We start from the raw sequence: 27113 nt of genomic DNA, 5'->3' as shown, positions 1-27113 counted from the left end.
AAAGTTTGTTTTCTTATTTTAGCATACTTTTTTGTTTATATATATATATATATATATATATATATATATATATATATTTTGGTGTTCTTTTTAAGTTTTCATTATTGGGAACTTATCTCCTCCTTGTAATGTTTATTTTTTTTATCAATAAATAAGTGGTCCCCCCCCCCCCCCCCCCCCTTTTTTTTTAAAAAAAAAAAAAAAAGGAGTGATAAGATAAGTTAACTTACAATAAACATTTACAATATTTGATTGATTTGTATCAGCCATCAAATTTCCCAAATTAAAATAGCCCATCTTCTTTCCTTTTTTTCATTATTTAGACCGAAATAGATTTCATTTTTTCCCTCGATTATTAGTCAAATATAATTTACTTTTATATTATTATTTGAAAGTTGCCATGCGTACCAATTATTTACCCCCACAAATTGGTAAATTAGATCCTACGGACATTACCCTATAAAACCCAAAGAACATCTAAATTGGAAAATTAAATATGAGGTTAATTGCATTAATATTTCCTTGTGAAAAAGTCTGAGACATAAATATTAATTGGTTAATGAATCTTTTATTTTTTAAAATAAAACACATTTCATTCCTATATTATACAAATTCAGACACATTTAACTCTTTCATAAAGGGTTTAATGCTAAAATTTTATTATAGAAAAGTTGAGAGTGCTTTTTAAAAACTTCCCCAAATACTACCTTAATTTTATATAATTGTTTTTTTTTTAGTTATACCGGAGAGTACCACGGCCGCTGCTATTGTAATTGACGCCAGAACTTGTAACCATGTTCGAATAAGAAGTTAAATATCTACGCGTCGCCATCACTTGTGGAAGATTATGGGGCAATTCAGCTTCAGGATTCATCGCATTCATTGCTTCGCGTATCTTTGGTCGATGCTGATTATCTGGATGAGCACACCATAGTCCCACAACCAGCAATCTCTCCATTTCTTCACGATTTTGCTTCAATATTCTTGAACTTTGATCCGCCGCCTCAAGTATTTTTCCGGCACCGTAAAGTTTCCACACCCATTCCACTAATACATTTTCTTGAAATCTACCATCAATGGCCTTTCTCCCACAGGTGATCTCTAACAAAACGACCCCGAAACTATATACGTCGGATTCTTTGCTGGCCCTGCAGGAGACCAAATATTCGGGTGCCCTGTACCCTATCGTCCCTGCCGGGAGCGTGGTTCGTGACCCTTTGTCGTGATCTACGAGTCGAGCTAGGCCGAAATCACCGAGTTTGGCATCGAAGTTAGAATCCAACATGATGTTGCTTGACTTGATATCTCTGTGGAGTACACATTGATCCCATCCTTGATGTAAATACAACAAAGCAGAGGCTAATCCCTGTGCAATTTTGTACCTCACTTCCCATGCCAACACCACCGAATTACGTCGAAAGAGATGTGAATCTAAGCTCCCATTTGGCAAGAAGTCGTAAACAAGGAGGAGTTCATCTTTAATTTCGTGGCACCAACCGATGAGTTTGACGAGGTTTCTGTGTCTCAACTGGCTAATAATCCTCACTTCTGATTCATACTCTGTTACCCCTTGATCTGATCCACTTGATAACCTTTTCACAGCAACTTGGGTTCCTTTCAACACACCTTTGTAAACTTTACCAAATCCTCCTTCTCCCAGCTTTGATCCCTCCGCAAAATCATTGGTGCCATTCGCCAATTCAATGTAGGAAAACTTCTTTGCCCCAGCGCCCCTTTCGAATTCGTTATCCAGATCACTTTTAGTACATCTCCGCTTCTTCTTAAACTTGTTCAAGAACCAGACTACAAATCCCAAAACAAGAATCAAAGTTGGTAATCCAATGCCTAATCCAAAAACTAATCCCTTCTTCTTTGGTATAGCAGGATTAATGGGCAACTCTTTGGGAGTGATATCTAAGTTTAAGTTGGAAGAAAAAACCCAAGATTTAATCGTGTGTCTCTCAAAATAAGAACCCGTTGCGCCGGAGAATCCGAACAAGACTTTCTCAGGCATGTAATCTCTAAGATCAATCTCAAAGCTGAGGCTACCTTGTGAAGTTACGTTGTTAAAAATGTTTGTGAAATTGACGCTGAGAATCTTTGATCTGCCACTATAGCTAATCCAAGCTTCATTTTCCCTCCCTTGAGTAATATCATTATGCCAATTGGCGGATGTAACAGATACCATGGAATTCACATCGATTCCAACATGTGGGATGGATGGATCGAATGAGTTCTGATAAGTATCGAATTCGACCGCGAAAAAGGTCTCCGCTGACGAATTTGCATAGCCGTTATCTGTGTTCAGGCCGATGCTGGCACCATGAGCAGTAGATAGTTTTATGGTTGAATACACGGGCGCAAAGAAGAAGGTGATTCCATCCCCGAAATCGGGACTCCCGCTGGAATCTATCACGAAGGAAAAACGGGTCGAAAAATCGGCCAAGTTCCCGGAATTCTTGTCCCACAGATGCAGCGGCTCGATATATGTGGCGCGACCCACTCTTGCTATCTGTGAGACGTTGAATTCACTTGGGGTGAGCTGAATCCCTTGGGGTGAGAAGTAAGCATCTCCATTGGTGTTGATGGAGCGATAGTTCTCGTAAGATCCGAAGCTGGAGAGGTTGAATGACAATGAAACCGAACGAGTCGCGGGGATGGAGACGAGGAAGAAGAAGACGGAGAAGATTTCAATGGTGGAAATGCTGTGCATGGTTGCTGAGATTTCTTCAATTGTTTGTGCATGGAAGAGGGCAAAATTAAGAAGTAGTACTGCTTTAAAGATACATGTATGATGGGATTATCATAAAAAAAAATAAAAAAATATGGTTCTCGGGTGGTGGGTGGGAACCCGGGCAATGAATCATCCAATTTTTTCGTCTCTTGGAAGATGATGTTTACACACAAAAAAATAAGAGAACTCGTCAGTGGAGCACCTGAAAGTTTTCGGCGTCGCCACTTCGATGGTTAAATCAGATTAAAATGTATGGAGTGAGCTTATGAATTTTTGAAAGAGTGAGTGTATGTAAATATATGTGTTAATTAGTAAAAGGTGTTAAAAAACATACACGATCCAAGCCCGGGGGCCTGGTAGTTATAGACGGGCACCTGAGACATTAATGATTACACAGCATGGACCAACTAACAATCATTAAATGTGATAGGATAACATCAAAAGTGACTAAACATCCTCCGTAATTTCTGGACAAACCCATACCATTACAACGTGTTTCTGTCCTTTTTCCTGTAAGGAAAATCAACACACGTTATAGAGACGCGACCTTTTTACGACCATAGAAAACATAAAAACCGCGATCTCTCCAACGACCGAGTTGTTTTTTGTATACCCGGGAGTGTATATATATAATCAAGGATAATATTACATGCACACGGAGGTTTACACATTGGGTTACACATTACACTTAAAATTACATGATTATTCATGCATTTTATCTCATGTAATTTAAAGCTCCGTGTGGGACCAACCCAAAGACAAATAAGGAGTGGGGAAAGCGGACTTTGAAATATTGAGCAAGATTATGCTTTTAATTTATTATAACTTTAGTTTGATGAGTGAAATTTAGGGAAAAGAATCTTCATTTACAAAGGGTTGTTACACCAACAATTTCTTCTACTTGAAATATTGAGCAAGGTTATGCTTTTCATTTATAAAGGGTTGTTACACAAAACAATTTCTTCTGTGTTTGGCTGAGAGAAAAATTGAATATTGATAAAGTTGGAAAAGAGACGCATGACAAGAAATTATTAGTGTAACAAATAATGTTACACCAATTTGTAAAAAGAAAAAAAATATATTTTTCCCTGAAATTTACGTGTCATTGTCGGGAAAAAATCTTCAGTTAAAAATTATTTTAATATTGTCTATTACACCAACCACTTCTTGAAATGTATCTCTTATCCCCACTATCAACGTTCAATTTCTCTTGTCATGTCTTTTTTTTTATATATAAAAAAAGATGGGACCACGCTAGCTCAGAAGGTGGACTTTAAAATTGTCAAGCGTCGTCTCAGACTTTGTAATAGCGAGTTGGGTTTTAACTTTGAAGTGCATGTGGTTTAATTTCGTGGATCGAGCTGTTGGTCAAACCGGAAAAAAGGACTTGTTGGATGAATTAATTAGCTATTTGACGTCACGTAGGTATGAAGTAGACTAATTAGGAGTTGATATGTGTCGAGCTCAAGGTGGGTGAGTGGGTCCGAACCAAGCTCGGTTGACTCGACCGGCCGAGCTTATTGAGGTGGGCATGGACCGATATTATGGGGTCCCACATTGAGTTATGGGTCCCGACCTACCTAGCTCCAGGTGGGCCAGGATAGAGCTAGGGTGGCCTGGTCTACCGACAATGGCGGACCCAGGATTTTTAGTCGCTAAAATTCTAAGCTCCTGCGTCCTTTAATATTTTAAATTATTCAAAATTTTAAGACCCAGGACCCAGGATTTTTAGTCGCTAAAATTCTAAGCTCCGAACTACCACCAAATTAAACCAAAATTATTCAAAAATTTTATATACAAAATTTAAAAAAATTTTGGGCCCACCCTTAAACTTGGGTCCGCCCTTGCCTACCAAGCTCGTTTTGGGCATATATATGGACCGAGCTCAAGTGGCATGACCTTGGAAGAGATATATAGCTAGGGTGGACCTAACTTGCATAGATGGGTTGACCACCCTCTTGGCCCGTGGGAGGAGTAGTTATTATCATGGGTGTGGAATGAGGTGGGCGAATTAGAGGTGTGGACCTCTTTGGTGGGAGAAAAAGTTGGCCTCTTTAAGAATTTGACCATTCGTCTCTATTTGTTTCATCTCACTAATCAAACTATTTTTAATAGCGTTTTTTTAATGCACAAATACACAAGCCTTGTACAAACTTCCATTTTTCAGATGATGAGATGTGCTTTACTTTTATGCATGCTCTCACCAGGATTAGGCCGGGTTTAAATGACCAAAATACCATAATTCCATTAATCTCTGATCAGATTTCTCCAAATATTAATAATCGTCATGATAAAATAAGATGGTGGCAGCGGCAACAAAGGCACGTCAATAGGCGGCAGGCGACCCGATTTAAAGCTCGGACCTAAACAAGCATTATTTATCACACTTCCATCCATTAGTTTTCCTTCTCATTCCAATCATCCATGATAATAACATAACGTACACCTGATTATTGATCTAACGCTCACTTATCCCACCTGTCACGCCCCGAGACCGAGACGTGCCACCGGCGTTGCTTCAAATTCACACAAATTATAAAAACAACCAGCCTCGTAGTACAGTATAAACCAAACCAGTATATTATCATAAATAAATTCCAAAACATCGTCTTTACAACTCGATAAATCCAAAAATAACAAAACATATGCGGAAGCGTCTAAAAACTTAAATAACAAAATATTATTGTATCAATCCCAAAATAAATAACAAAATAAACTCTTAAAATATTCTTCTTTCACCAACCCCAAAACTGGTCTTGTTCTCGATCCTCTAATTCTTCTTCTGTATTATCTGGGAGGGAATATGTAAGGGGGTGAGTGTTTTGGGAAATACTCAGCAAGTGGGGGCCGTTCGAGACATATACCAAATATATGCATAGCATAAAATAATAATCGTGAACATGAACATCAACATAAACATAACTCAATACTTGGGCCATCGGGCCATAACATCATCATGATACATAAACTTTCAACACATGAACATAAGCACTGAAATTCATCTCATTTCCATGATTTACTGTCTCCTATATGTTAATCCTCTAAGGAGCGAGACCATGTCCAATATGTTAATCCTCTATGGAGTGAGGCCATAAAACGGTTACAATCCCACCGTATAAGGGTCATATCATTATCATATCCATTCGAATCATAACAGTGCTTGACAACATGCATGACATAACATGAACCAACATGACACGAATAAAAAAACACATGCTCGAACGAATTTCGAAAACCAAAATACCATGACTCATCAATAAATATTTTTAAAATCACGTCAAGAAATATACATACAAAAGCCCACTTACCATAGATGTTTGCGTGTGAATTAAATACTTGAATTGGTACTGCAACCTTGAAAATTACGAGAGCAAAATTCAAAAAGCACTTTCGAAAGTCAGCCTTGCCCTTTCTCGAAATTGGTGTCTACTTAGACAACTTTGCACTTTCTTTTTCCTAATTCCTTATATTTCTCCACGTGGATATCAAGAGAAATCAAGAGAAAGTGGACAAAATTTAGATCCTAATGATGGCCTGCTTGTCGAAACTAGGGAGGAAAAATTTGGCAGCCTTTGAATCCCTATTGCTAGCCCCGCTTTGTTTTTCTCGAAAATAAGGAGTGAAAAGTGGGTAAATTTCTAAGCAAAATTTAGAGTCTTGGCGTTCGAACTAAGAGAGGAATTGTAATAGGATTTTTGGAGATGTCTTGTGCATTTATATAGGCGAGGTTGGACAAGATTTGCGGCTGACATGGGATGATTTGTTGCACTAATTAAAAGAATTAAATCAGCCTTGATTTTGAAAATTGAGAAAGGAAATCTGACAATACACTAACTTTATTTAATTGCTGAAAATATAATGATTTGTATAAAAAAACTCAATCTCGAAGAAAAGAAAAGATTACCTCTTCCAAGTTTGGAAGATCATTCCTAAATAGAAAAACTTGGAGGCCAAGTTCCGGGTTTTCATATCCCTCCCTCCTTATGAGAAGTTTCGTCCTCGAAACTTGAGTTAACTTGCTATTAGGGTTAGCTAATCTACATAGTTCCGTCAGTTCTTCAGGAATAAGCCCTAACTTCTTACGAACCTCTTAGATGTAAACGAATGTGTGGCACCAAAATCAAATGAAACATTTGTAGACACATTGTTGATTAGAATGGTACCTGCCAAGACTTTGTTCGCACCGCCTGCTTCTTCTCGAGTAATGGCATAGACAGGAGCATTTGGTTTATTTTCCTTTGGTTGGCCTTGAGTAGTAGTACTAGCATTTGGTCTTGTCTTTGACTTCATGGGTTCGGGACATTGTGCAATTTGGTGTCCCATTTTTCCACAGTTGAAACAAGCGCCATTGTTCCGACGGCATTCCCCTTCATGTCGGAGGTGGTAGGTGGGGCATAACTTGATGTGTGAATGATTTGGAGCAGAAAGAGTGTCCTTGGATAATTCACCAGAATAGTTTGGACGCTTGGACACATGCCCGTTCGAAGAAGATTGGCCAGAGAGAGGTCGTTTGTTGTTGAAGTTATTTTCTCGACGCTTGATATCCGATTCAGCTCGGATGGCTGCTCCCATCAAGTCTGCAAAGTTGGCAGGCTGATAAACCGCTAATGCAGACTGGATTCTGCTGCTCAACCCCTTCTTGAACCGGTGCAACTTTAGCTCATCATCTCCCATAATAGTTGGGGCGTAAGACCCGAGCTCATTGAACTTGGAGGTGTACTCTACCACTGTCATATCTGAAGATTGCATGAGATTTTCAAATTCGCTCAATTTCTGTATTCGAACCTCCGCTGGAAAGTACTGCTTCAAAAATGCAGTACAAAACTATTGTCATGTGATTGGTCCCGCCGCTAACATGGCTGGTGAAACAGCTTCCCACCACTTACGTGCTTTGTCTTTGAGGAAAGGTATCGACACCTCTACTTTAAGTGCTTCAGGGACTTCAAGTAAATGCAGTTGGTCCTCCATCTTCTTGATCCAATTTCGTCCCACCTCTGGGTCAGCATCTCCCTTGAACATTTCAGTTCAATTCTTGCGAAGAGATTCATAATGGAATTTTACTCCATTCTGAGCAGGTGGAGGAGGTGGCGGATTGCCGTTGCCATTTGTATTTCCCATCCCTTGGAGGGTCGTCGCCACTATTGCTGCGATAGCCGCAAGGTCTTCTCTGCTAAGACTGATTCCTGGAGGTGGATTCGCATTATCCCCATGATTGTTGTTGCATATTCTTGGGGGTTCTCCGGCCATTTCCTATAGTAAAGGAGTTCTAAGAGTTTGTCGAAACACGATACTTAAAGAAGAAAGGAAATAGTGGAATAAATGAATCAATAAATACTCCAAAGGAATAAAAATTATTTTATTGATTCCCAAAATATCATGAAGGTGAACAAAACAAGCTAAGTCTCAAAATTACCAAGATATCAAAACCATGCTGAATAAAAATCAAAACAATGCTGAATAAAAGAACTAATCTAGGTAGTAGCTCTAGTGCGAGGGATAATCATCTTCCAAAAATGAAGAAGAATGAATTAAGATCAGAATTTAAACTGATGAACAATTTATCATAGGTTACTCATGCAGTATTGATATCAAGCGAAATTTTCGGGCAAATTTTCCAAAAATGGAAATTTTTGAGATTATCCTAGGATTGAAACAACTGATCAAAAGAAGTATGAAACAATCGACGGAATCAAATTTCAAATTTCCCACAAAAAGTTATAGACAATACCGATATTTCCAAAAATAGCAAAAACGCGAATTCGAGGGCTCAAACGATCGAATATGGGCTAAAAGCGTCACTGTTCATGAAAGTATGAGTTTGACTCAGAGGGTCATTTCGGGTTAGGATACACTGGGCTTGGGTCAAATTTTGACAACGTCAAATTTTTCGGTACGGAATCTCATCCGGATGTATGAACCTGGCGTCTCTGATACCACTTTAATGTCACGCCCCGAGACCGAGACGTACCACCGGCGTTGTTTCAAATTCACACAAATTATAAAAACAACCAGCCTCGTAGTACAGTATAAACCAAACCAGTATATTATCATAAATAAATTCCAAAACATCGTCTTTACAACTCGATAAATCCAAAAATAACAAAACATATGCGGAAGCGTCTAAAAACTTAAATAACAAAATATTATTGTATCAATCCCAAAATAAATAACAAAATAAACTCTTAAAATATTCTTCTTTCACCAACCCCAAAACTGGTCTTGTTCTCGATCCTCTAATTCTTCTTCTGTATTATCTGGGAGGGAAAATGTAAGGGGGTGAGTGTTTTGAGAAACACTCAGCAAGTGGGGGCCGTTCGAGACATATACCAAATATATGCATACCATAAAATAATAATCGTGAACATGAACATCAACATAAACATAACTCAATACTTGGGCCATCGGGCCATAACATCATCATGATACATAAACTTTCAACACATGAACATAAGCACTGAAATTCATCTCCTTTCCATGATTTACTGTCTCCTATATGTTAATCCTCTAAGGAGCGAGGCCATGTCCAATATGTTAATCCTCTATGAAGTGAGGTCATACAACGGTTACAATCCCACCGTATCAGGGTCATATCATTATCATATCCATTCGAATCATAACAGTGCTTGACAACATGCATGACATAACATGAACCAACATGACATGAATAAAAAACACATGCTCGAACGAATTTCGAAAACCAAAATACCATGACTCATCAATAAATATTTTTAAAATCACGTCAAGAAATATACATACAAAAGCCCACTTACCATAGATGTTTGCGTGTGAATTAAATACTTGAATTGGTACTGCAACCTTGAAAATTACGAGAGCAAAATTCAGAAAGCACTTTCGAAAGTCAGTCTTGCACTTTCTCGAAATTGGTGTCTACTTATCCAACTTTGCACTTTCTTTTTCCTAATTCCTTATATTTCTCCACGTGGATATCAAGAAAAATCAAGAGAAAGTGGACAAAATTTAGATCCTAATGATGGCCTGCTTGTCGAAACTAGGGAGGAAAAATTTGGCAGCCTTTGAATCCCTATTGCTAGCCCCGCTTTGTTTTTCTCGAAAATAAGGAGTGAAAAGTAGGTAAATTTCTAAGCAAAATTTAGAGTCTTGGCGTTCGAACTAAGAGAGGAATTGTAATAGGATTTTTGGAGAGGTCTTGTGCATTTATATAGGCGAGGTTGGACAAGATTTGCGGCTGACATGGGATGATTTGTTGCACTAATTAAAAGAATTAAATCAGCCTTGATTTTGAAAATTGAGAAAGGAAATCTGACAATACACTAACTTTATTTAATTGCTGAAAATATAATGATTTGTATAAAAAAACTCAATCTCGAAGAAAAGGAAAGATTACCTCTTCCAAGTTTGGAAGATCATTCCTAAATAGAAAAACTTGGAGGCCAAGTTTCGGGTTTTCATACCACCCATTCGGACATCGCCTAAAAAGCAAAATTCTATCTATATTTACAAAACACTAGAAGCACTCTTGAAGTATTATACCATTTTTTGGATTTTAATAAAAATGAGCAGAAGCAAAACACATGCAAAATTTGGTGTTAAAGTCTTAAAGATATATTAAAAACTGATTTTTTTTTAGCGTTTATTACATATATCCATGAGAAATCTACAAAATTACTGATCAAAACTCTCTATGACTATTAGCTTCTCATGTTTTCAAATTTTGAGCACACATCCTCGAAAACACTTATGGACAAGAGACCTTGTTCTCAAACTCGAACTTTAAAACAGTGTTTTAAAAAGCGCAAAAAAGCACCGCTTAAGCGCGATTATGCATGAGCAAAAGTTTTGCTTTGGACAAAAGCGTGAAAAAGACGGTCAACCCTTTGGTTGACCACATTAACCGCAAAAAAAGCGTGAAAAAACATGAACATATAAGTTTTTAAAAAATAATATTTACTTTCAATTTTTAATTTTAAATATTTTTAACTTTTAAATTTTATTTTAAATAATAAATATTTAATCATATAAGTTTTTTTTTATAAAAAAACATTAAATGCGTCAAATTAAATTTGTTGCGTATATTTACTTTCTTTGCGACTAAGAGATGAAATCTACCTAACACAAAAATTACACCAGAAAATTTGTTATTTTGAGATTTACGTTTTTTATAACTTGAAAATTTATGTATTTATTCTTAAAATCTTTAAGTTTATATATTATTTATTCTATTAATTAACTTAATATAATTAAAAATAAAAAACACTTTTTCACACTAAAGTTTGTTCTAAACTCGCTTAAGCTTGTGAAACTTGAAGATTGACCGTTACACTTCGTCACGCTTCGCGGTTTTTAAAATCTTGTTTTAAACACATGACATATTTTCTCAAGAATTGAAAATGCAAGGATTTAATATATAATTCTTTTTTCATAGTGAATGTTTAACGATATCGAGATTTTACAGAATTACAGCATTTAATTAACCATTTTCTAGGTGAAAAGTGAAAAATTAGGTCGCAGAAACGGTCTAAAAATCAGGAAAGCAGAACTACGTGAATATATATATGAAAGCAAAAAAATCTGCTAAAAATAGAAATCGTAGTGTTTTTATTCCCAAAAGTTTTTTCTGCAAATAGTAAAGACATTATGATTAAATTTAAAAATACAAATAAGATATGAATGAATTTAAAATTATAAATAGAGATAATATTGAATATTAAAAAAATTATCTTATGAGTGATAAAATATTTTCTCTAAAAATTTTAAAAAATATATAAAAATACTATTTAATATAAAAAAAAATGAAAGTACCTTTCATCGTGATTAAACAAAATTTAATTTTTGTTTTTAATAAGGTGGTTGTTTTGCCTATCTATCTATATATCTATATATAAAAAAAGAAAAATATACTAAAAATATAAACCGACATTTTTCTATTCAAAATTCGTTTCTAAATATAGTGGAAACATTATAGAATTAAATTTAAAAATTCAAATAAAGATATGATTGAATTTAAAATTATAGATAAATGTAATATTGAATATTTTAAAAAGATATGATATTATTAGTGATAGAATATTTAATCTAAAAATTTCAAAATAAATATAAAAATACGATTGAATTTTAAAAAAAAATTCAAATAGTTTTTTTTCGTGATAAAAAAATTTAATTTTTGCTTTTAATAAAGTGGTTGTTTTGCATATATGCAAATATAGATATACACAATAGAGATTTAAAAAATGATATTATGAGTGATAGACTATTTAATATAAAAATATAGATAAAAATACGATTGAAGTTAAAGAAATTAAAAATAATATTTTTCGTGTTAAAAAAATTTAAAATTTTGATTTTAATATGATGATTGTTTTGCTTATATGCATATATACATATACACATCAGAAATTCAAAAAAAAAAGTATTGTGAGCGATAGATTATTTATCTAAAATTTTTAAAATATAGATAAAAATACGATTGCATTTAAAAATTTTAAAATAGTCTTTTTAATGATCAAACAAAATTTAATTTTTCTTTTAATATGACGATTGTTTTGAAATAATTGCATTATTATGTAAATAATAAATTTGATCATAAAATAAGATTTTATTATATTTTTCATGTTTTGCGAATTTAGTTGATTAGAAAGCAAACTTATTAAGAGTTTTGTATCACATGCATATTTTAATTGTTTTTCATTATCATGCTATTTTAATTTGTTTTGTTTATTTAATTTTATATACTTTTCATATTAATTTTTATTATATTTAATATAAAGAGCATTTTATACTGAGTTTATGGAGTTTAATATATCTTATCTTATCATACTGTTACGTGATCTATATTTTATTATAATTTATATATATATATTTTCTATGTTGCTATTTAAATTTTAAAAATTAACAAATTTTATTTTAATATTTAAAAAATCTTTCTTTTATTTTTTTTTATAGAATACAATTATTTCATGTGTAAAATTATATTTATTGGATAAATAAATCCATTAAGAAAATAAACAAAAATTAAAAATTATAATATTTAAAATAAAATTTAGATATTTTTGGTGATTAAATTAAAGAGAACATATCGAAAAAAACCAAGAACAAAATTTCTAAACGACGACAAACGAAAGAAGATCAATGTATCACGTTTACAGATCAAGTTATCAAGCAAATGTAACCAGTTCGGATCGAATAAGTATTTTGATCTACATATCTTCACAACTATTATCTTAACAGATCAAATGACCATCCTCTATAAAATAACCCATATCGATCAGTTCAAACTTCTCCGGCTAGACCAGATGTAGTGACCCGTATCCGGAATTAAGGGTTAATTGTAATTAATCAAATGATCATGTTTATATTAAGTAAAACATGATTAAGAAAATTTCAAATGGATCAACGGAGTCCGAAAATGGATCCAGAACACTCGAAAATAGCCGAAAAAGTTCCGAGGGTTCAAACAATCCGATGCAAGTTCGGAGGATCCGAACTGGGAACAGAGCCAAGGATCGTAGGGCCTGAAGAGTTCGGACGATCCGAGCTCAGATCGGAGGATCCGATCTTGCATGGCCAGCTGTTCGAGAATAATTCATCATTGATGATGTCACCATGAAGGCTTCGGACGATCCGAACTCGTGTCGGCAGGCGTCCTCTAAAAGCTAGACACGTGGTTGGCTGAGGAAATTCGGACGGAGGGTTCGGACGCTCCGAACTGGATCGGACGGTCCGAACGTTGTCTATATAAAGGGCAGCCGAATTCATTTTCCCTTGCACCTTTTTCTCTTCTCCTCTCTTCCTCTAACTAGTATTAGACTTTCTAGGCGTCCTGTATGAAATCCGGGAGTAGCGGAGTGATCCAGGTTTCGTAGCGGAGCTGTGGCCTAGTTTTGAGGCAGTCGCCATCAGCGGGCTGACGACGGACGCAGGTATAGCTTTTGCTTCCTAAAATTATTTGGGAGTATGAAATATCTTAATTAAGGATTTTAGGACCTAATAAATGATGCATGTGTATTTGCATTGTAGAGCTGATGATAGGCTTGAGAACCTAGAGTGGGACTGCTAGGACTGCCTTTAGTAAGGTACATAAGTACTGACTGAGATGACCAACATGATATATATTGTCTATGTTGCATGAGTATGTGCTATGTGTTTTGCATGTTTTACTGCTTTAGCACATACATGTTTTTATACTTGACCACATCCCGAGAGATGTGAGTCAATGACAGTTTTCATAGGGAGCTTGCCCCTCATCATGGACTCGAGTCAGAGTGTGATAGTTTCCATATGAGACTTGTATCCTGTTTTGGATTCGGGTCAGGAGTTGGGGCCGCCCCTGGTTTTTCTATCACTAGGAGCGACCACGACGGTGGAGATGACGCTATAGTTGATAGGGGAATATAGGAGTTGCACCGCGGACTAGCTATCCAGCACAGCCCGATATATTCCTGGTGCCTCTGAGTAACTGTTTTACTCCGGTTTTAAATACACTTATATGCTGCATATATTATATATATCATTTCTTATGTACTGAGCATAGTAGCTCACGTCCAGTTTTTTTTGTGTGTCTGGACACCCATTCGGCAGGGCAGGTACAGGTACAGGTACAGGTACAGGTACAGGTACAGGTACAGGTACAGGTGGTGTACCTAGTGGCTTGGAAAGGCCAGAGACCGTGGAGACAGCAGGACTTAGCTGTAGGTTTACTTTTCCCTAGGATTTAATTATTCGATTGAGTTGTATATTTGATTTATTTAACCGGTTGTATTCTGCCGGTCTGCAATTATGTAAGTCTTCTGTAGCGATTTATTTAATGCATGCTTAATTATGCTCTAAACTCTGATTAAGTAGTGGATCCGGGTTGGGTCGCTACGTTTGTTGGTATCAGAGCTGCATGCAAGAGACTTGAGATATAGTACTGACACTTTGGGTTATCTTTGTAGGATTGGTGAGACCTAACAAAGGATGATATGGTTCTTCATTGTCGGGGATTGGCAGAAGTCTTTACTATAAGGAATGCAACAATGATGAGAACACCATTGGTAGATAGGCTGACTACTCTGGGCGGATCATCATTTGATGCATTGGATAGCTAATCGAAGAACATACGGAATTAATAACATATTCATGTCAACAGAAGTACCAATCAAATTAAACATATTCATGTCAACAGAAGTGAAAATAACATTAATAGCTTTGTTACTATAGTTTGAAGACGTGATTTCTTCAGCTGTCCATTCGGCTTCTGGTTTGGATACACTTTCACCCTCCGAATCTTCTTTCATTGGTGCTGACCAGCCATCTGTAACTCGTTTCTAGGCCCTTGCATCAATAGATTTGATGTATATACGCATAGAGGTGGATTTTCGGTATACCATATAAAAAATATTGGCATGAAAAAAATTCATATCGGTACCGATATCGAAGTTCTGAAATGTTGGTATGGAAAAAATCTATATTGGTACCATATAGATACCCAAAAAAAATTCAATATACCAAAAAAATGTCTATATTTCAAAAATAATTCGGTACGAAATGCCGAAAAGTCGGTATTTTAGCTCGATATCCCAGCCCTATATACGCATCTTCAATTTCCAGGGGCCATAGTTGGTTCCATCCAAAATTGGTAGACGAATTGCAACGTTGATGTATGGTGTGTCCATGACATAACTGCAAAAATAATCAGGAACTCACTTAGTAATGTCAAAAGTCTGTCTCTGATGCCACTTTTTAGGTATAATTGCACGCATTTTGTCAAGTATAGTTCGTTCGTGTTGTCCACGGTGTTACAACACTAGAGACAACATGCAGCGGAAAATAATAATATAAAAATAACAAGTAAAATAAATAAGACCAGAGATAATTATGCACAAGTAACTAGTACTTGTGCAGGTGACTTAGAGACAAATAATCACTAAAAAGGATTATATCAGTCTTACAAACCAATACTAATGATTTTATGAAAAATAGTAAATACTAAATTTCTCAACAGGTTGAGAAACAAATTGCATCCTACACTATTAGAATAATAAAGAAATCAGATGCAACTCCCGTATGCCTAAATTTGAAGAACACAAAAATATCGTAGATCAACACTATGCACTATGTGTTGTCTCCGATGTCTTCAACACCAACGGCAACACGGAAAAAGCAGCAAAAATCGTCTACGAAAACTTGCTTCAGAAACCTTCGAATTCTTCAACATGGTTTTCCTCTGAACGTGCGGCGAATTCTCTTCTGAAGTCTTGGATGGTTTGTGCGCATGAATTCTTGTATAGATAGGAGTCCAAGTTTGGAAAGAATTCTTTGTAGAATCCTACACAAATAAAGAAACGCGTGTTTATTAGGAGCACAACTCTATTAAGCATAAACACATATATCTTGATAATATTTAATAACCATAAAACTCATGAATTTCTTATCAGGATAATAAACAATATAGGTAAATATGTATCTCATAGATTTTCGATAATATCAAAATATTAAACCTAACATATAATAACTTTGTCTAGAAGACAAAATGGTCCAAACTTGGACTTGCTTTTAGTCTTGGATCTTGTATGTTTAATTGTTGATAAATCCGAGATTAGTTTTTTAGAACCGAGGTCTCACATCCTCTTTCTCTTCACGCTCTTAGATCCTTCACAATGAGTTTTAAGTTTCTCCCAAGCATCCTTAGCACAAACACAAGTACTAATCAAATTAAACATATTAATGTCAACAGAAGTGAAAATAACATTAATAGCTTTGTTATTATAGTTTGAAGACGTGATTTATTCACCTGTCCATTCGGATTCTGGTTTGGATACATTTTCACCCTCCGAATCTTCTTTCATTGGTGCTGACCAGCCATCTGCAACTCATTGCCAGGCCCTTGCATCAATAGATTTGATGTATATACGCATATTCAATTTCCAGGGGCCATAGTTGGTTCCATCCAAAATTGATGGACGAATTGCAACGTTGATGTATGGTGTGTCCATGACATAACTGCAAAAATAATCAGGAACTCACTTAGTAATGTCAAGAGTCTGTCTCTGATGCCACTTTTTAGGTATAATTGCACGCATTTTGTCAAGTATAGTTCGTTCGTGTTGTCCACGGTGTTACAACACTAGAGACAACATGCAGCGAAAAATAATAATATAAAAATACAAGTAAAATAATAAGATCAGAGATAATTATGCACAAGTAACTAGTACTTAAATGCAGGATATTGCGTTTACCTAGGTAATTAATAGAGAGAATCGAATTTCTGACATCTGATCGAGTGCTCAATTTCTTGATATGCTATTATAAATTCTAATAACTTTGTCTAGAAGACAAAAATTCAAATATTTAATCTTTTTAAACTTAGGTAAATATTATCAAGAAATTAATATTTGTTTCAGTTCTTATACCAACTTATCGTGTTTTTCCAATGATTTTCTAAATTCTTACGGAAAAATCCGTATAATTTAATAATTAAAAAAAGGAATATAGAATTTATTAATCAAAGTGCCTATACAACAACAATCTCGTGGGACAAGTTAAAATCATGGCAGCGGGAACTATACAGAACATTTTCAAGAACATCCTCAATTTCTTCGAAACAACTACTTAAATCTCCCTCAAATTCATCAAACCCATCCCTTCCATCGACATTCGAAAACCCGTTTGATTCCAACCGATGCTCGAGCATCCACCTTTCGGATTGGTGGCTCCACACAAGATTTCGCAGTGACTGAATCACTCGTTGATCGTGTATCTGCTTCTCTAAAGCTAATCTCCGGTACTGGTTCGACTCTAACTCGATCGAGCTCTTCTCGCTCTGAAGGCGCAGAATCATCGCCATTGCCTCGGCGGCGGCTGTGGCGGAACCAGCCCTTTCTTGTTCGAGTTCTGCACGAGCTGCGCGCACCCTCCGACGCTCAAGCTTTATCAAATTTCTTAGTTCTGAAACATCCTCCGTTTCGACATCATTTTCAGCATCGAATTCTGGATCAGAATCAGTCGAAATGTCAGATTTTTCGTCCCTTTTCTCCTCGGTTTCATCATTATAAATCAGCGGCACTTTCGGATCATCCTTGAAGAATTTCAGAATCACCCAATTCCCATCAAGAACGTTTCTTGGACAAAATCCGTCCTTTAATCCACCGGATTTCACGGTCAAATCACGTAAAAACTTAATCAAAATCCAGGGGAACCAATCGGAACACAAGAACTTCAACCCGAAACCAAACAGCAAAAACAGGCCCAAACATTCGTAAAGTAGGGTGAATTGCTTCAAAAACCAGACAGAATCCATCAAAATGAACTTCAGAAACCACTTCTGGAATCCAAGAACAGAGCCCGCGATTATGAAGGGGTAAAAACAAACGTAAATCAGCATCTGGGCAACGACTTATTTGCTACCAAACACTAATACAATGATGCGTACTAAAAAAAAATACAGTGATTTGTTCATTGCAGAGAAATCCAAAATCCACAGGAAAGGGAGATATTTACGGCGAACTGAAAAACGAGGCCAAAAAGATTGATAATCAGTGGCAGAAACGGGCCAGAATCAAGAAACAAGGAAAGTGGGTAAGGGACTAAGGGTGGGGAAAATGAGAGAGTGCAAGCATGTGGATATTTTGATGATACTTTATTATTCTACTATAAATATAATAAAATTGATTATATATTTATTTTAGGATAATGGGGAATACCAACGGTGCGGGAAAATTTGCCACAATAAGAACATTTTAAAATGATATTTTAATTTCAATTTAATTAAGCAAATACGCGTATGTATTTTTGAAAATGTTTAAATTTAAATTTTCATGAAAGTTATGACTATTTATTGTTGTAAATGTAGGGGACGAATTGTTACAAGAAGTAACGTTTGTGTATTTCTTTTTAAGCCTTTATTGGCATATATAAGTTTTTTGTGTAAGTTTTTTTTTTTTTGAGAAGGTTTTACGGGATAAATACGTGTGAGACATATTAATCGAATTTATATTTATAGTAAAAAAATAATATTTTCATATTAATCGAATTTATATTTATAGTAAAAAAATAATATTTTTTACGTAAAAAATAATATTTTTTCATCAGTCGGATCAAGTAAAAACTCTATCTCGCAAAATTGACCTACAATTTTGTAATTTTTTTTGTGAAATTGTTTCCGTCTATTCTTTGAAAATGCGTGTATGCGAATAATTGTGATTTTTTTTTAAATTCTAAACTTAAAGTGAAATAGGGATTATGGATTGCATATCTTCTCGACGAGTATTTGATTCCAAAACCTTTCAGTAACTAACTAGAATAATGCTAGAGGTATAACATATATCGTGTATACCGATATTTACAACAAATATATCGTGAGATTTTGCTATTATGTCGCGATATTTTACATTCAATTTATCGTGAAATTTTGATAAATGAAATTTTTGTATTGATTTTTTTGTGTTGTACAAATTGATGTACAAATTTGGTTGTACATGTAGCATTGCTCAACTAACTAACTAACTAACTAATTAATGATCATAAACAGCTCGAATGCAGTCTATGTAATTATTGGACTGGTACAATAATAACGTGATGGGCTTTTAGACATTAGACTGATAATTTTGTTTTATAACTAATGATAAAAAAAATATTAGATGGCTACAAATTTATGATTTTAATTAGGTACAATCTATCTATCTATTATCTATTATCTATCTATCTATTATATATTATCTATTATCTATCTATTACTACTATAAAAGTATGAATATAGGGGCAAATTTTTACATTGTCTACATACATATTTACCCTTTTATTCTATATAAAGGGGATAATAATGAGGGTTATATTTGCAAAATTGCAAAAAAGGACAGGGAAAAAGATGTAAAATGCACAACACAATAATTTCACCCATAAATTCTATTTTAATAGCCTCTATTTAATTCAATAACTTCCACTTTAGTTTTATCCTATTATTATCTATTATATTATATTATATTATATTATATTATATTATATTATACTACTATAAAAGTATGAATATAGGGACAAAGTTTTTACATTGTGTATATACATATTTATCATTTTATTCTATATAAAGAGGATAATAATGAGGGTTATATTTATAAAATTACAAAAAAAAGACAGGGACAAAGATGTAAAATGCATAACATAATAATTTCACCTATAAATTCTATTTTAATGGCTTCTATTTAATTCAATAACTTTCACTTTTGTTTTATCCTATTATTGATTGTGTCAAATATTTGTCATACGTATAAGTTATATTTTTTTCTCTTTAGTCCATGTAAACTTTCTATTAATTTATACATTTGAATGTATTCAAAAAATTAATACACAAGTTTCAAAATATAGTTAATAGGGGTAGAGTGTAAAAAATATTACTAAAATGGTATATATATATATATATATATATATATATGTGTATATGCTTATAAATTGGAGACAAAAACAAATAAACAAACATGATCTATAATTGGAACGGAGGAGTATTATCACTTGAATGCTTTTCATTTTTAATCATATTACGATACATTTTCATTTTTGTAATTTAATTAACTTGTATTATTGTTTTTATTTTGATAATTTAACTTGAAATTATTTTAATTTTTGTTCTTTTTTATGATCGAAAAACATGATAGATTATGGTAACAAAACCGAAAATAATAATAAAAAAATATGTGAGTTAAATGATCAAAATAAAACAATATACGAGTGACATAACTAAAATTAAAATGCATCGTGATATGACTAAAAATGAAAAACATTCAATTTACAGGACTGAAATACAAATTCACTATTAACATGACACAAAGTGAAAAAAATTGATCATTATATTATTTGAGTTGTTTTCATAATTAATAATTTAATTTTATATGATTTTTATTATGACTAAAAAAATAATAAATATATATTATAACAATAAAATGTCACCACGTGCATCGCATGATGTTTACTAATAACATTAAATGGAGCTAAATTTTGGCCTATCGGATCAAGATTGAATGGTGGTGTTCACATTTATCGATTAGAATAGACTATGGTACCGTTTGGTACAAGTACAATTAGTACTTATACAATTTATCCTATTCAATTTCGCGTTCTTCTCGTCATATTATTTATCCATCTATTAATTATTTATTTTATATCAATCAAATCATTAATAATTTATCTTACATCAATCAAATCATTGAATTTAAATTACTATATTACCCTTATAAATAATATTATTCATATTTTATTTATTCTCAAAATGACAAAATGGTAATTTATATTTTTAATATAAAATTCAATCAATCAAATCCAATAAACTATAATCTATCAATCAAATCAAATACTAAATTAACTATCATTTTCTATTTATTTTATATTACATTATATTACTTATCTAAATATTATTTATCCTATCCTCGAACCAAACGGTGCCATAGTCTATTCTAATCGATGAACTTTACAAATATCCTTTTACGTAATTTTACGTAGTAATAATTTACTTATCCATGGTCCCCGAATAATGACGTATTATGAATGGATAAATACATACACTATCTCAATAAAATTATGATGTAAAAATAAAACCCCATTTCTCAATCACATAAATTCACAAACCAACTTCTCACACACTATAAATTAATCTTTCTTTCGACCATTACAGACCTCGTTCCGATCATAAAAAAAGCTGCATATTTAACATATATATTTTCCTCACATAAGGATTCATACAACCATGAACCACACAATCTTTTAAACAACCCATGCACTCAAAACAATTCAACGAGTAAATAATAAACGAAAAAGAGAACATATATAATTACGCATCAAACAGTCTAAAGCAACGGGACACATGGATCAGAACCAGAAGAAGAAGAAGTAGTGAAATTTGAAGACTTGCTGCGATGGCTCAAGTCCAAAGAATCACTCCCACCACTAATATTGTATATCACTAGTGGCATCGAAGGACTGCGATATAAAGGCATTGGTGCTAGAAGATCGGGCAACCGAGCCTCTGAATTCATCACATTCATCGCCTGTCGTATCGCGGGACGCTGCAGACAATCCCCATGAACACACCATAGTCCCACAACCACCAATCTCTCCATTTCTTCACGATTTTGCTCTGTTCTGATCAGATTTTCATCCACGGCCTCGAGTATTTTTCCGGCACCGTAAAGTTTCCACACCCAATCCACTAATACAAGTTGATCATTCTCTTGAAATCTAGCATCAATGGCTTTTCTCCCACTAGCAATCTCTAGTAAAACGACTCCGAAACTGTATATATCAGATTCTTTGCTGGCCCTGCCGGAGGTCAAGTATTCAGGTGCCATATATCCTCTCGTCCCTGCTACCAGTCGAGCCATACCGAAATCACCGAGTTTGGCATTGAATTCCGAATCCAGCATGATGTTGCTTGACTTGATATCCCCATGGACTACACATTGTTCCCATCCTTCATGTAGATACAACAAAGCTGAGGCTAATCCTTGAGCAATTTTGTATCTGACTTCCCCTGTCAACAACGAATTACGTTCAAAGAGATGTGAATCTAAGCTGCCGTTTGGCAAGAACTCGTAAACAAGGAGGAGTTGATCGTCTCTTTCGTCGCACCAACCGATGAGTTGGACCAGGTTAATGTGACTTAATTTGCTGATAATCTTCACTTCTGATGCGCACTCTTTGAGCCCTTGTTGTGATACCCTTTTCACAGCAACATGCGAATCGGTTTCTTTCAAGAAACCTTTGTAAACTCCACCAAATCCTCCTTCTCCGAGCTTGAATTCCTCAGCAAAATCATTGGTGCCATTGGCCAATTCCATGTACGAAAACTTGTTAGCCCCAGTCCCCCTTCCGAATTTGTCATCCATAGATGCGTCGCCGATAGCATATTTATTTCTATCTATTGATTCCTCGTTACGCCTCTTCTTGTTCAAGAAACTGCTAGCAAATCCCAAAACAAGAATTAGAACCGGCGATCCAGCGCCTAATCCAAGAGCTAGTACCCCGACTCCATGCTTCCTCTTTCGCTTCCCATGTACGATGTTGATCGGTATTGGGCTCGGAGCTGGCACGATAGAAGTAATATCAAGCGTTAAACTTGAATAAAAATCCCATGACTTGACAGTATTTCTCTCTAATAAATCTCCTGTCGCACCAGAAAAGCCAAACACAACTTTTTCAGGCATGTAATCTCTGAGATCAATCACGTGGCTGAGGCTACCAAGTGCCATTGTGTCATTCAAAAAATTTGTAAAATTAACACTGAGAATCTTTGAACTGCCACTGTAGCTAATCCAAGCTTCATTCTCCCTCCCCTGACTAATATCATTCTGCCAATCAGCGGTCGCAACAGATACCATGGAATTTATATTGATCCCAACATGTGGGCTCAATGGATCGAAAGTATTCTTGTAAGTATCGAATTCAACTGCAAAAAATGTCCCCGCAGATGAATTTGAATAAGCATTATCTGTATCAAGGCCCATGCTTCCACCAAAAGCATCGGACTTTACGGATGAATATACGGGAGCAAAGAAAAAGGTGATCCCATCCGCAAAATTGGTTCCCCCGCTGGAATCAATCACAAAAGAAAAATGAGTGGAAAAATCACTCAAATTCCTGGAATTCTTGTCCCACAGATGCAGAGGGTCGATATATGTGGCGCGACCCACTCTTGAACTTCGTGAAACATTGACTTCATTGGGAGTGAGTTGAATCCCTTGAGGTGTTATGTAAGCATCTCCTGTGGTGTTGATGAAGCGATTGTTCTCGTAAGACCCGAAGTTGGCGAAGTCGAACGATAACGAAACAGAAAGAGTTGCAGGGATATTGTAGATCAAGAGGAAGAAGATGGACAAAAGTACTTCAATGGTGAAACTGTGCATGATTAATGCTGAGTACACTTTGAGAAGAAGGCCAAAAACAAAACAAGTGCTTGTTACTGTTGATTTCATGCAGTAGAACTACTTTAGCTTTAGCTTTAGCAAATTCACGGAAATTATGAGTCTTTCGACATTTCTTTATCTTTAGCAAAAGGCAAGTGTTTTATCTTTTATTGAAAATTAAGATTCAACTTTTCCTCCATTTTTCATTTTCTCATCTCCACTATTCTATCTTTTATGTCTAATATTTGTCATGGCTACGACCTGTGTAGGACCAAGTGCTGGGAAGACAATTGCATCGTGACAGTTTCTTCTTTATCAATAATTTCATTTCCAGTGATAAATAGATTAATCAAATCTGACCTTGACTCAAATCCGACAGTTTGAAAATATGATGATGTGGCTTTTGTAACTTCTCAATTTGTTCCGTTTTGCAGTGCCGTCTTGAAGTTTGAAGGTCTTCTAAGATTATGATGCAGGTGTTGGCGCCTAAGAGAGATAACGGAGGTGTTGGTGGTTCTTTTTATATTTCATATTTTAATTCTCGACTTCTCTGTTAAGTTGATGCTGTTCTCGTCTTGGCCTTCAATTGTTACCGTTTAAACATGAATCTCCGCCAAACGAGAAGAGGAGACCTTTTCATTTCAAACGCTGATCAAGTTATGATATCTTGCTTGCCTTTTCGATATTTTTAAGTCCATTTTTTTAAGACATACCGGTGTTAAAAAAATCAATTCAAATAGAGTAAAATTTTAATTCAAAATAAATAAAAAACACATCAACATACTCATACCATATATGTAAACATTGAAATTTTAAAAATTAACTATTTTTTCCTCATCATAAAGGCTAAACTTTAATAATTATTTATTGGATGATATTGCAATTAACGAATGATTTTACAAGATATAAAGATGGATAAATCAATTATAGCTTTCTGTAATTTAAAAATACATGTTTTCAAAGTAAATTTTTAAAATTTTTGTAAATAAATTTTTACAAAACGAATATTAACATTTGTAATTAAATAAAATGATGATCATAAATAATGTAACATGAAATGTTAACATTTGTAATTAAAGACATTCAAAATTCAATAAAAAATTTCAGCAACGAAAGCATTGTGAGCAAAAAGAGATCAGTAGATTTCGAAAAATAAGAAATTAAAAAGAAAAGATGATGTCCATCAAATACATCGATCGTTAACGATATTGACACACAAGTAATAGAAGACGTAACATACCAGAATATAGTTGGAAAAGAAAAAATTATTGTTATTATTCCAAGTAAATATTTTTAGAATAAAAAAAATACCGTCAAACAGAAGAATAAAATAATAATGATAGAAAAATGCAAATGATTGATGGAGACAAATTAAATTACAAGAATTGCTATTAAAGAAGATGAGAATATTGATTTGTTTACAGAGAATAAAAAACGGATGGTAAATGAAAAAAAAAATCATGAAAAAGAGAAAAGTCCAAAATATAAAAAAAAATATTTGACTCAATAGTTTAAATTAATATTTTGAATACATTATATATATATATATATATATTTCATAAAATCAATAGTCACAAAATAAGTAATCAACACATAAGATAAGAAATTACAAAATCAATATTTAATTTAATTCTATTAACGTATCTCACTTGTTAACAAACACAGAATAAATCATATTGGTTCAAGACATACATACATAGATAGAAAATAAGACGAATTCATTGTACGAAACATACAATAATTGCTCAAGATTATTTAACAAATCAATGAAAAACACGATCTGTAATAATTGCATAAATTTAAATATATATCAATATTGTGTGAAAGTAAAACTACATTAAATATTATATTTTCACTCAGATTTCGAACCATAAAAGTGTTATGTGATCAAAACCATACTTCTTTTTCAGAAAACAGAACATACGACATAATGCTCAATCGATTTAAAGCATAATGCATGGTTTTAAAACAGTAAACCCTCTTATAAAAACATAAAAATCATGAATGATCCTTTGAGTGGTAATTCTAAGACGGGAGAACTATATATTTTGTCATGTTAGTTGTACTTTTTCCACTTTTGGTCATGTTAATATTGAATTTTTATTTTCATTCTTGTATTTTTATTTTTTCCTATTTTTGATAATGTTACGGTGAATTTACATTTGTAGTCCTATAACTTGTATATTGTTTTCATTTATGGTTCATTAATTTATATGTTATTTTCATTTTTTTATCCTTTTTTATCGTATTCTAGCGTGTCTGTCGACTATAAAAGGTCAAAAATTAAATCAAATACAAGTTAAAGAATAAAAAATGAAAACAAAATACAAGTTATATATAGAACTACAAATAAAAATGAACCATAATAGGACAAAAATGGGAAAAAAACATACTAATTACAGGACTAAAATAAAAATTCACTGTTAACATGATCAAAAGTGAAAAAAAATACAAATAACTGGATGAAAAATGTAGTTCTCCCTTCCATGACTGCCTGGATAATTTTTGTCTAGCTTAAGGTTTCAAATTTATCGCAAAAAACTTTTGGATTATGATATATGTATAATGGAAGTTACACATTGCATTTAAAATTAAACCATCCTAAATGAATATTTCAAATAAAATAAAATGATAATTTTAAAATTTTAAAGTAAATGTGTAACTCAAAGTGTACATTTAAATTTTTTCCTTTTATAATAATAATGAGATGTGTGTACGGTTGAAGAAAGATTAATTTAGAGAGCGGGGAAAGTTGGTTTGTAAAAGAAAGTGGACTTGTTTGTTAGAGAAGTGGGGTTTCCTTTAATTTTCAAGTATAAAACAATATGTGCATAATGATTTGCGGAAAAAACGAAGAAAAACCTATTAAACGTAGGTTGTGAAGCGAGGAAAATTTCGAATTTACATAATTTTCTTTGACCAGATGAATAGTTAGCATGTATGTATTCAAGATTTGAAATTACATACAACTAATAGCAAAATTTTCACATATAGAGTTTTTAAAAATTTCATAATTTATAGAGATAGTGCATGCAATTATCACTTTTTAATAAACCATATGGAGAAGACCTTGAATATATATGTAAATTATTACATAAAAGGATATCAAAAAATGTTGGATGTATAATGAGAGTTTTATAATTTCAAGTACAACATGTGGTTCAATATATAAGAGCATCCACATCAGATGCCCTAAAACAAAATTTTACCTTAAATTTTACATTTTACATCAAAAAAATCAATGCATCAGCTACCCTATTCATTCCCTAAATTTAGATTTCATGAACAGTGCTTTTTAAATTTAAGGAGTCAAACTCATTTCCTAAACATTAAAATATTATTTCTCTCTTCTCCATCTCATTTATCGCTTCCCTTTTTTTTCCGACTTCCTCTTCCCTATCAATTAAACTCCACACAGAACTCAACTCAATTAATAAAACTCTACCCAAATATAAAAACTCAGCTCAAACTAGAAAAATACATGCTACTAATGGAAGTAGGATGCACATATAGTAAATTTCAATTAACTCCACCCA

General features: G+C 33.8%; 3 protein-coding genes across 3 annotated transcripts; all 3 read right to left on the bottom strand.

Annotated features, from left to right (window-relative positions):
- Positions 1–435: 435 nt before the first annotated feature.
- On the bottom strand, positions 436–3304 carry LOC140865113 (L-type lectin-domain containing receptor kinase IX.1-like). Its single transcript, XM_073269625.1, has one exon. The coding sequence runs from the start codon at positions 2711–2713 to the stop codon at positions 734–736; it is 1980 nt and encodes a 659-aa protein (XP_073125726.1). The 5' UTR covers positions 2714–3304; the 3' UTR covers positions 436–733.
- Positions 3305–17204: 13900 nt separating this feature from the next.
- On the bottom strand, positions 17205–18282 carry LOC140861209 (uncharacterized). Its single transcript, XM_073264213.1, has one exon. It carries the CDS (start codon positions 18072–18074, stop codon positions 17205–17207), a length of 870 nt encoding a protein of 289 aa, XP_073120314.1. The 5' UTR covers positions 18075–18282.
- Positions 18283–21291: 3009 nt separating this feature from the next.
- On the bottom strand, positions 21292–23680 carry LOC140865652 (L-type lectin-domain containing receptor kinase IX.1-like). The gene has a single exon (XM_073270369.1). The coding sequence runs from the start codon at positions 23644–23646 to the stop codon at positions 21523–21525; it is 2124 nt and encodes a 707-aa protein (XP_073126470.1). The 5' UTR covers positions 23647–23680; the 3' UTR covers positions 21292–21522.
- Positions 23681–27113: the final 3433 nt, after the last annotated feature.

Source organism: Henckelia pumila, chromosome 4, assembly GCF_033568475.1.
Source record: "Henckelia pumila isolate YLH828 chromosome 4, ASM3356847v2, whole genome shotgun sequence".
In the NCBI taxonomy this organism is placed as follows: domain Eukaryota; kingdom Viridiplantae; phylum Streptophyta; class Magnoliopsida; order Lamiales; family Gesneriaceae; genus Henckelia; species Henckelia pumila.
This window is presented reverse-complemented; position numbering and strand designations above follow the sequence as displayed.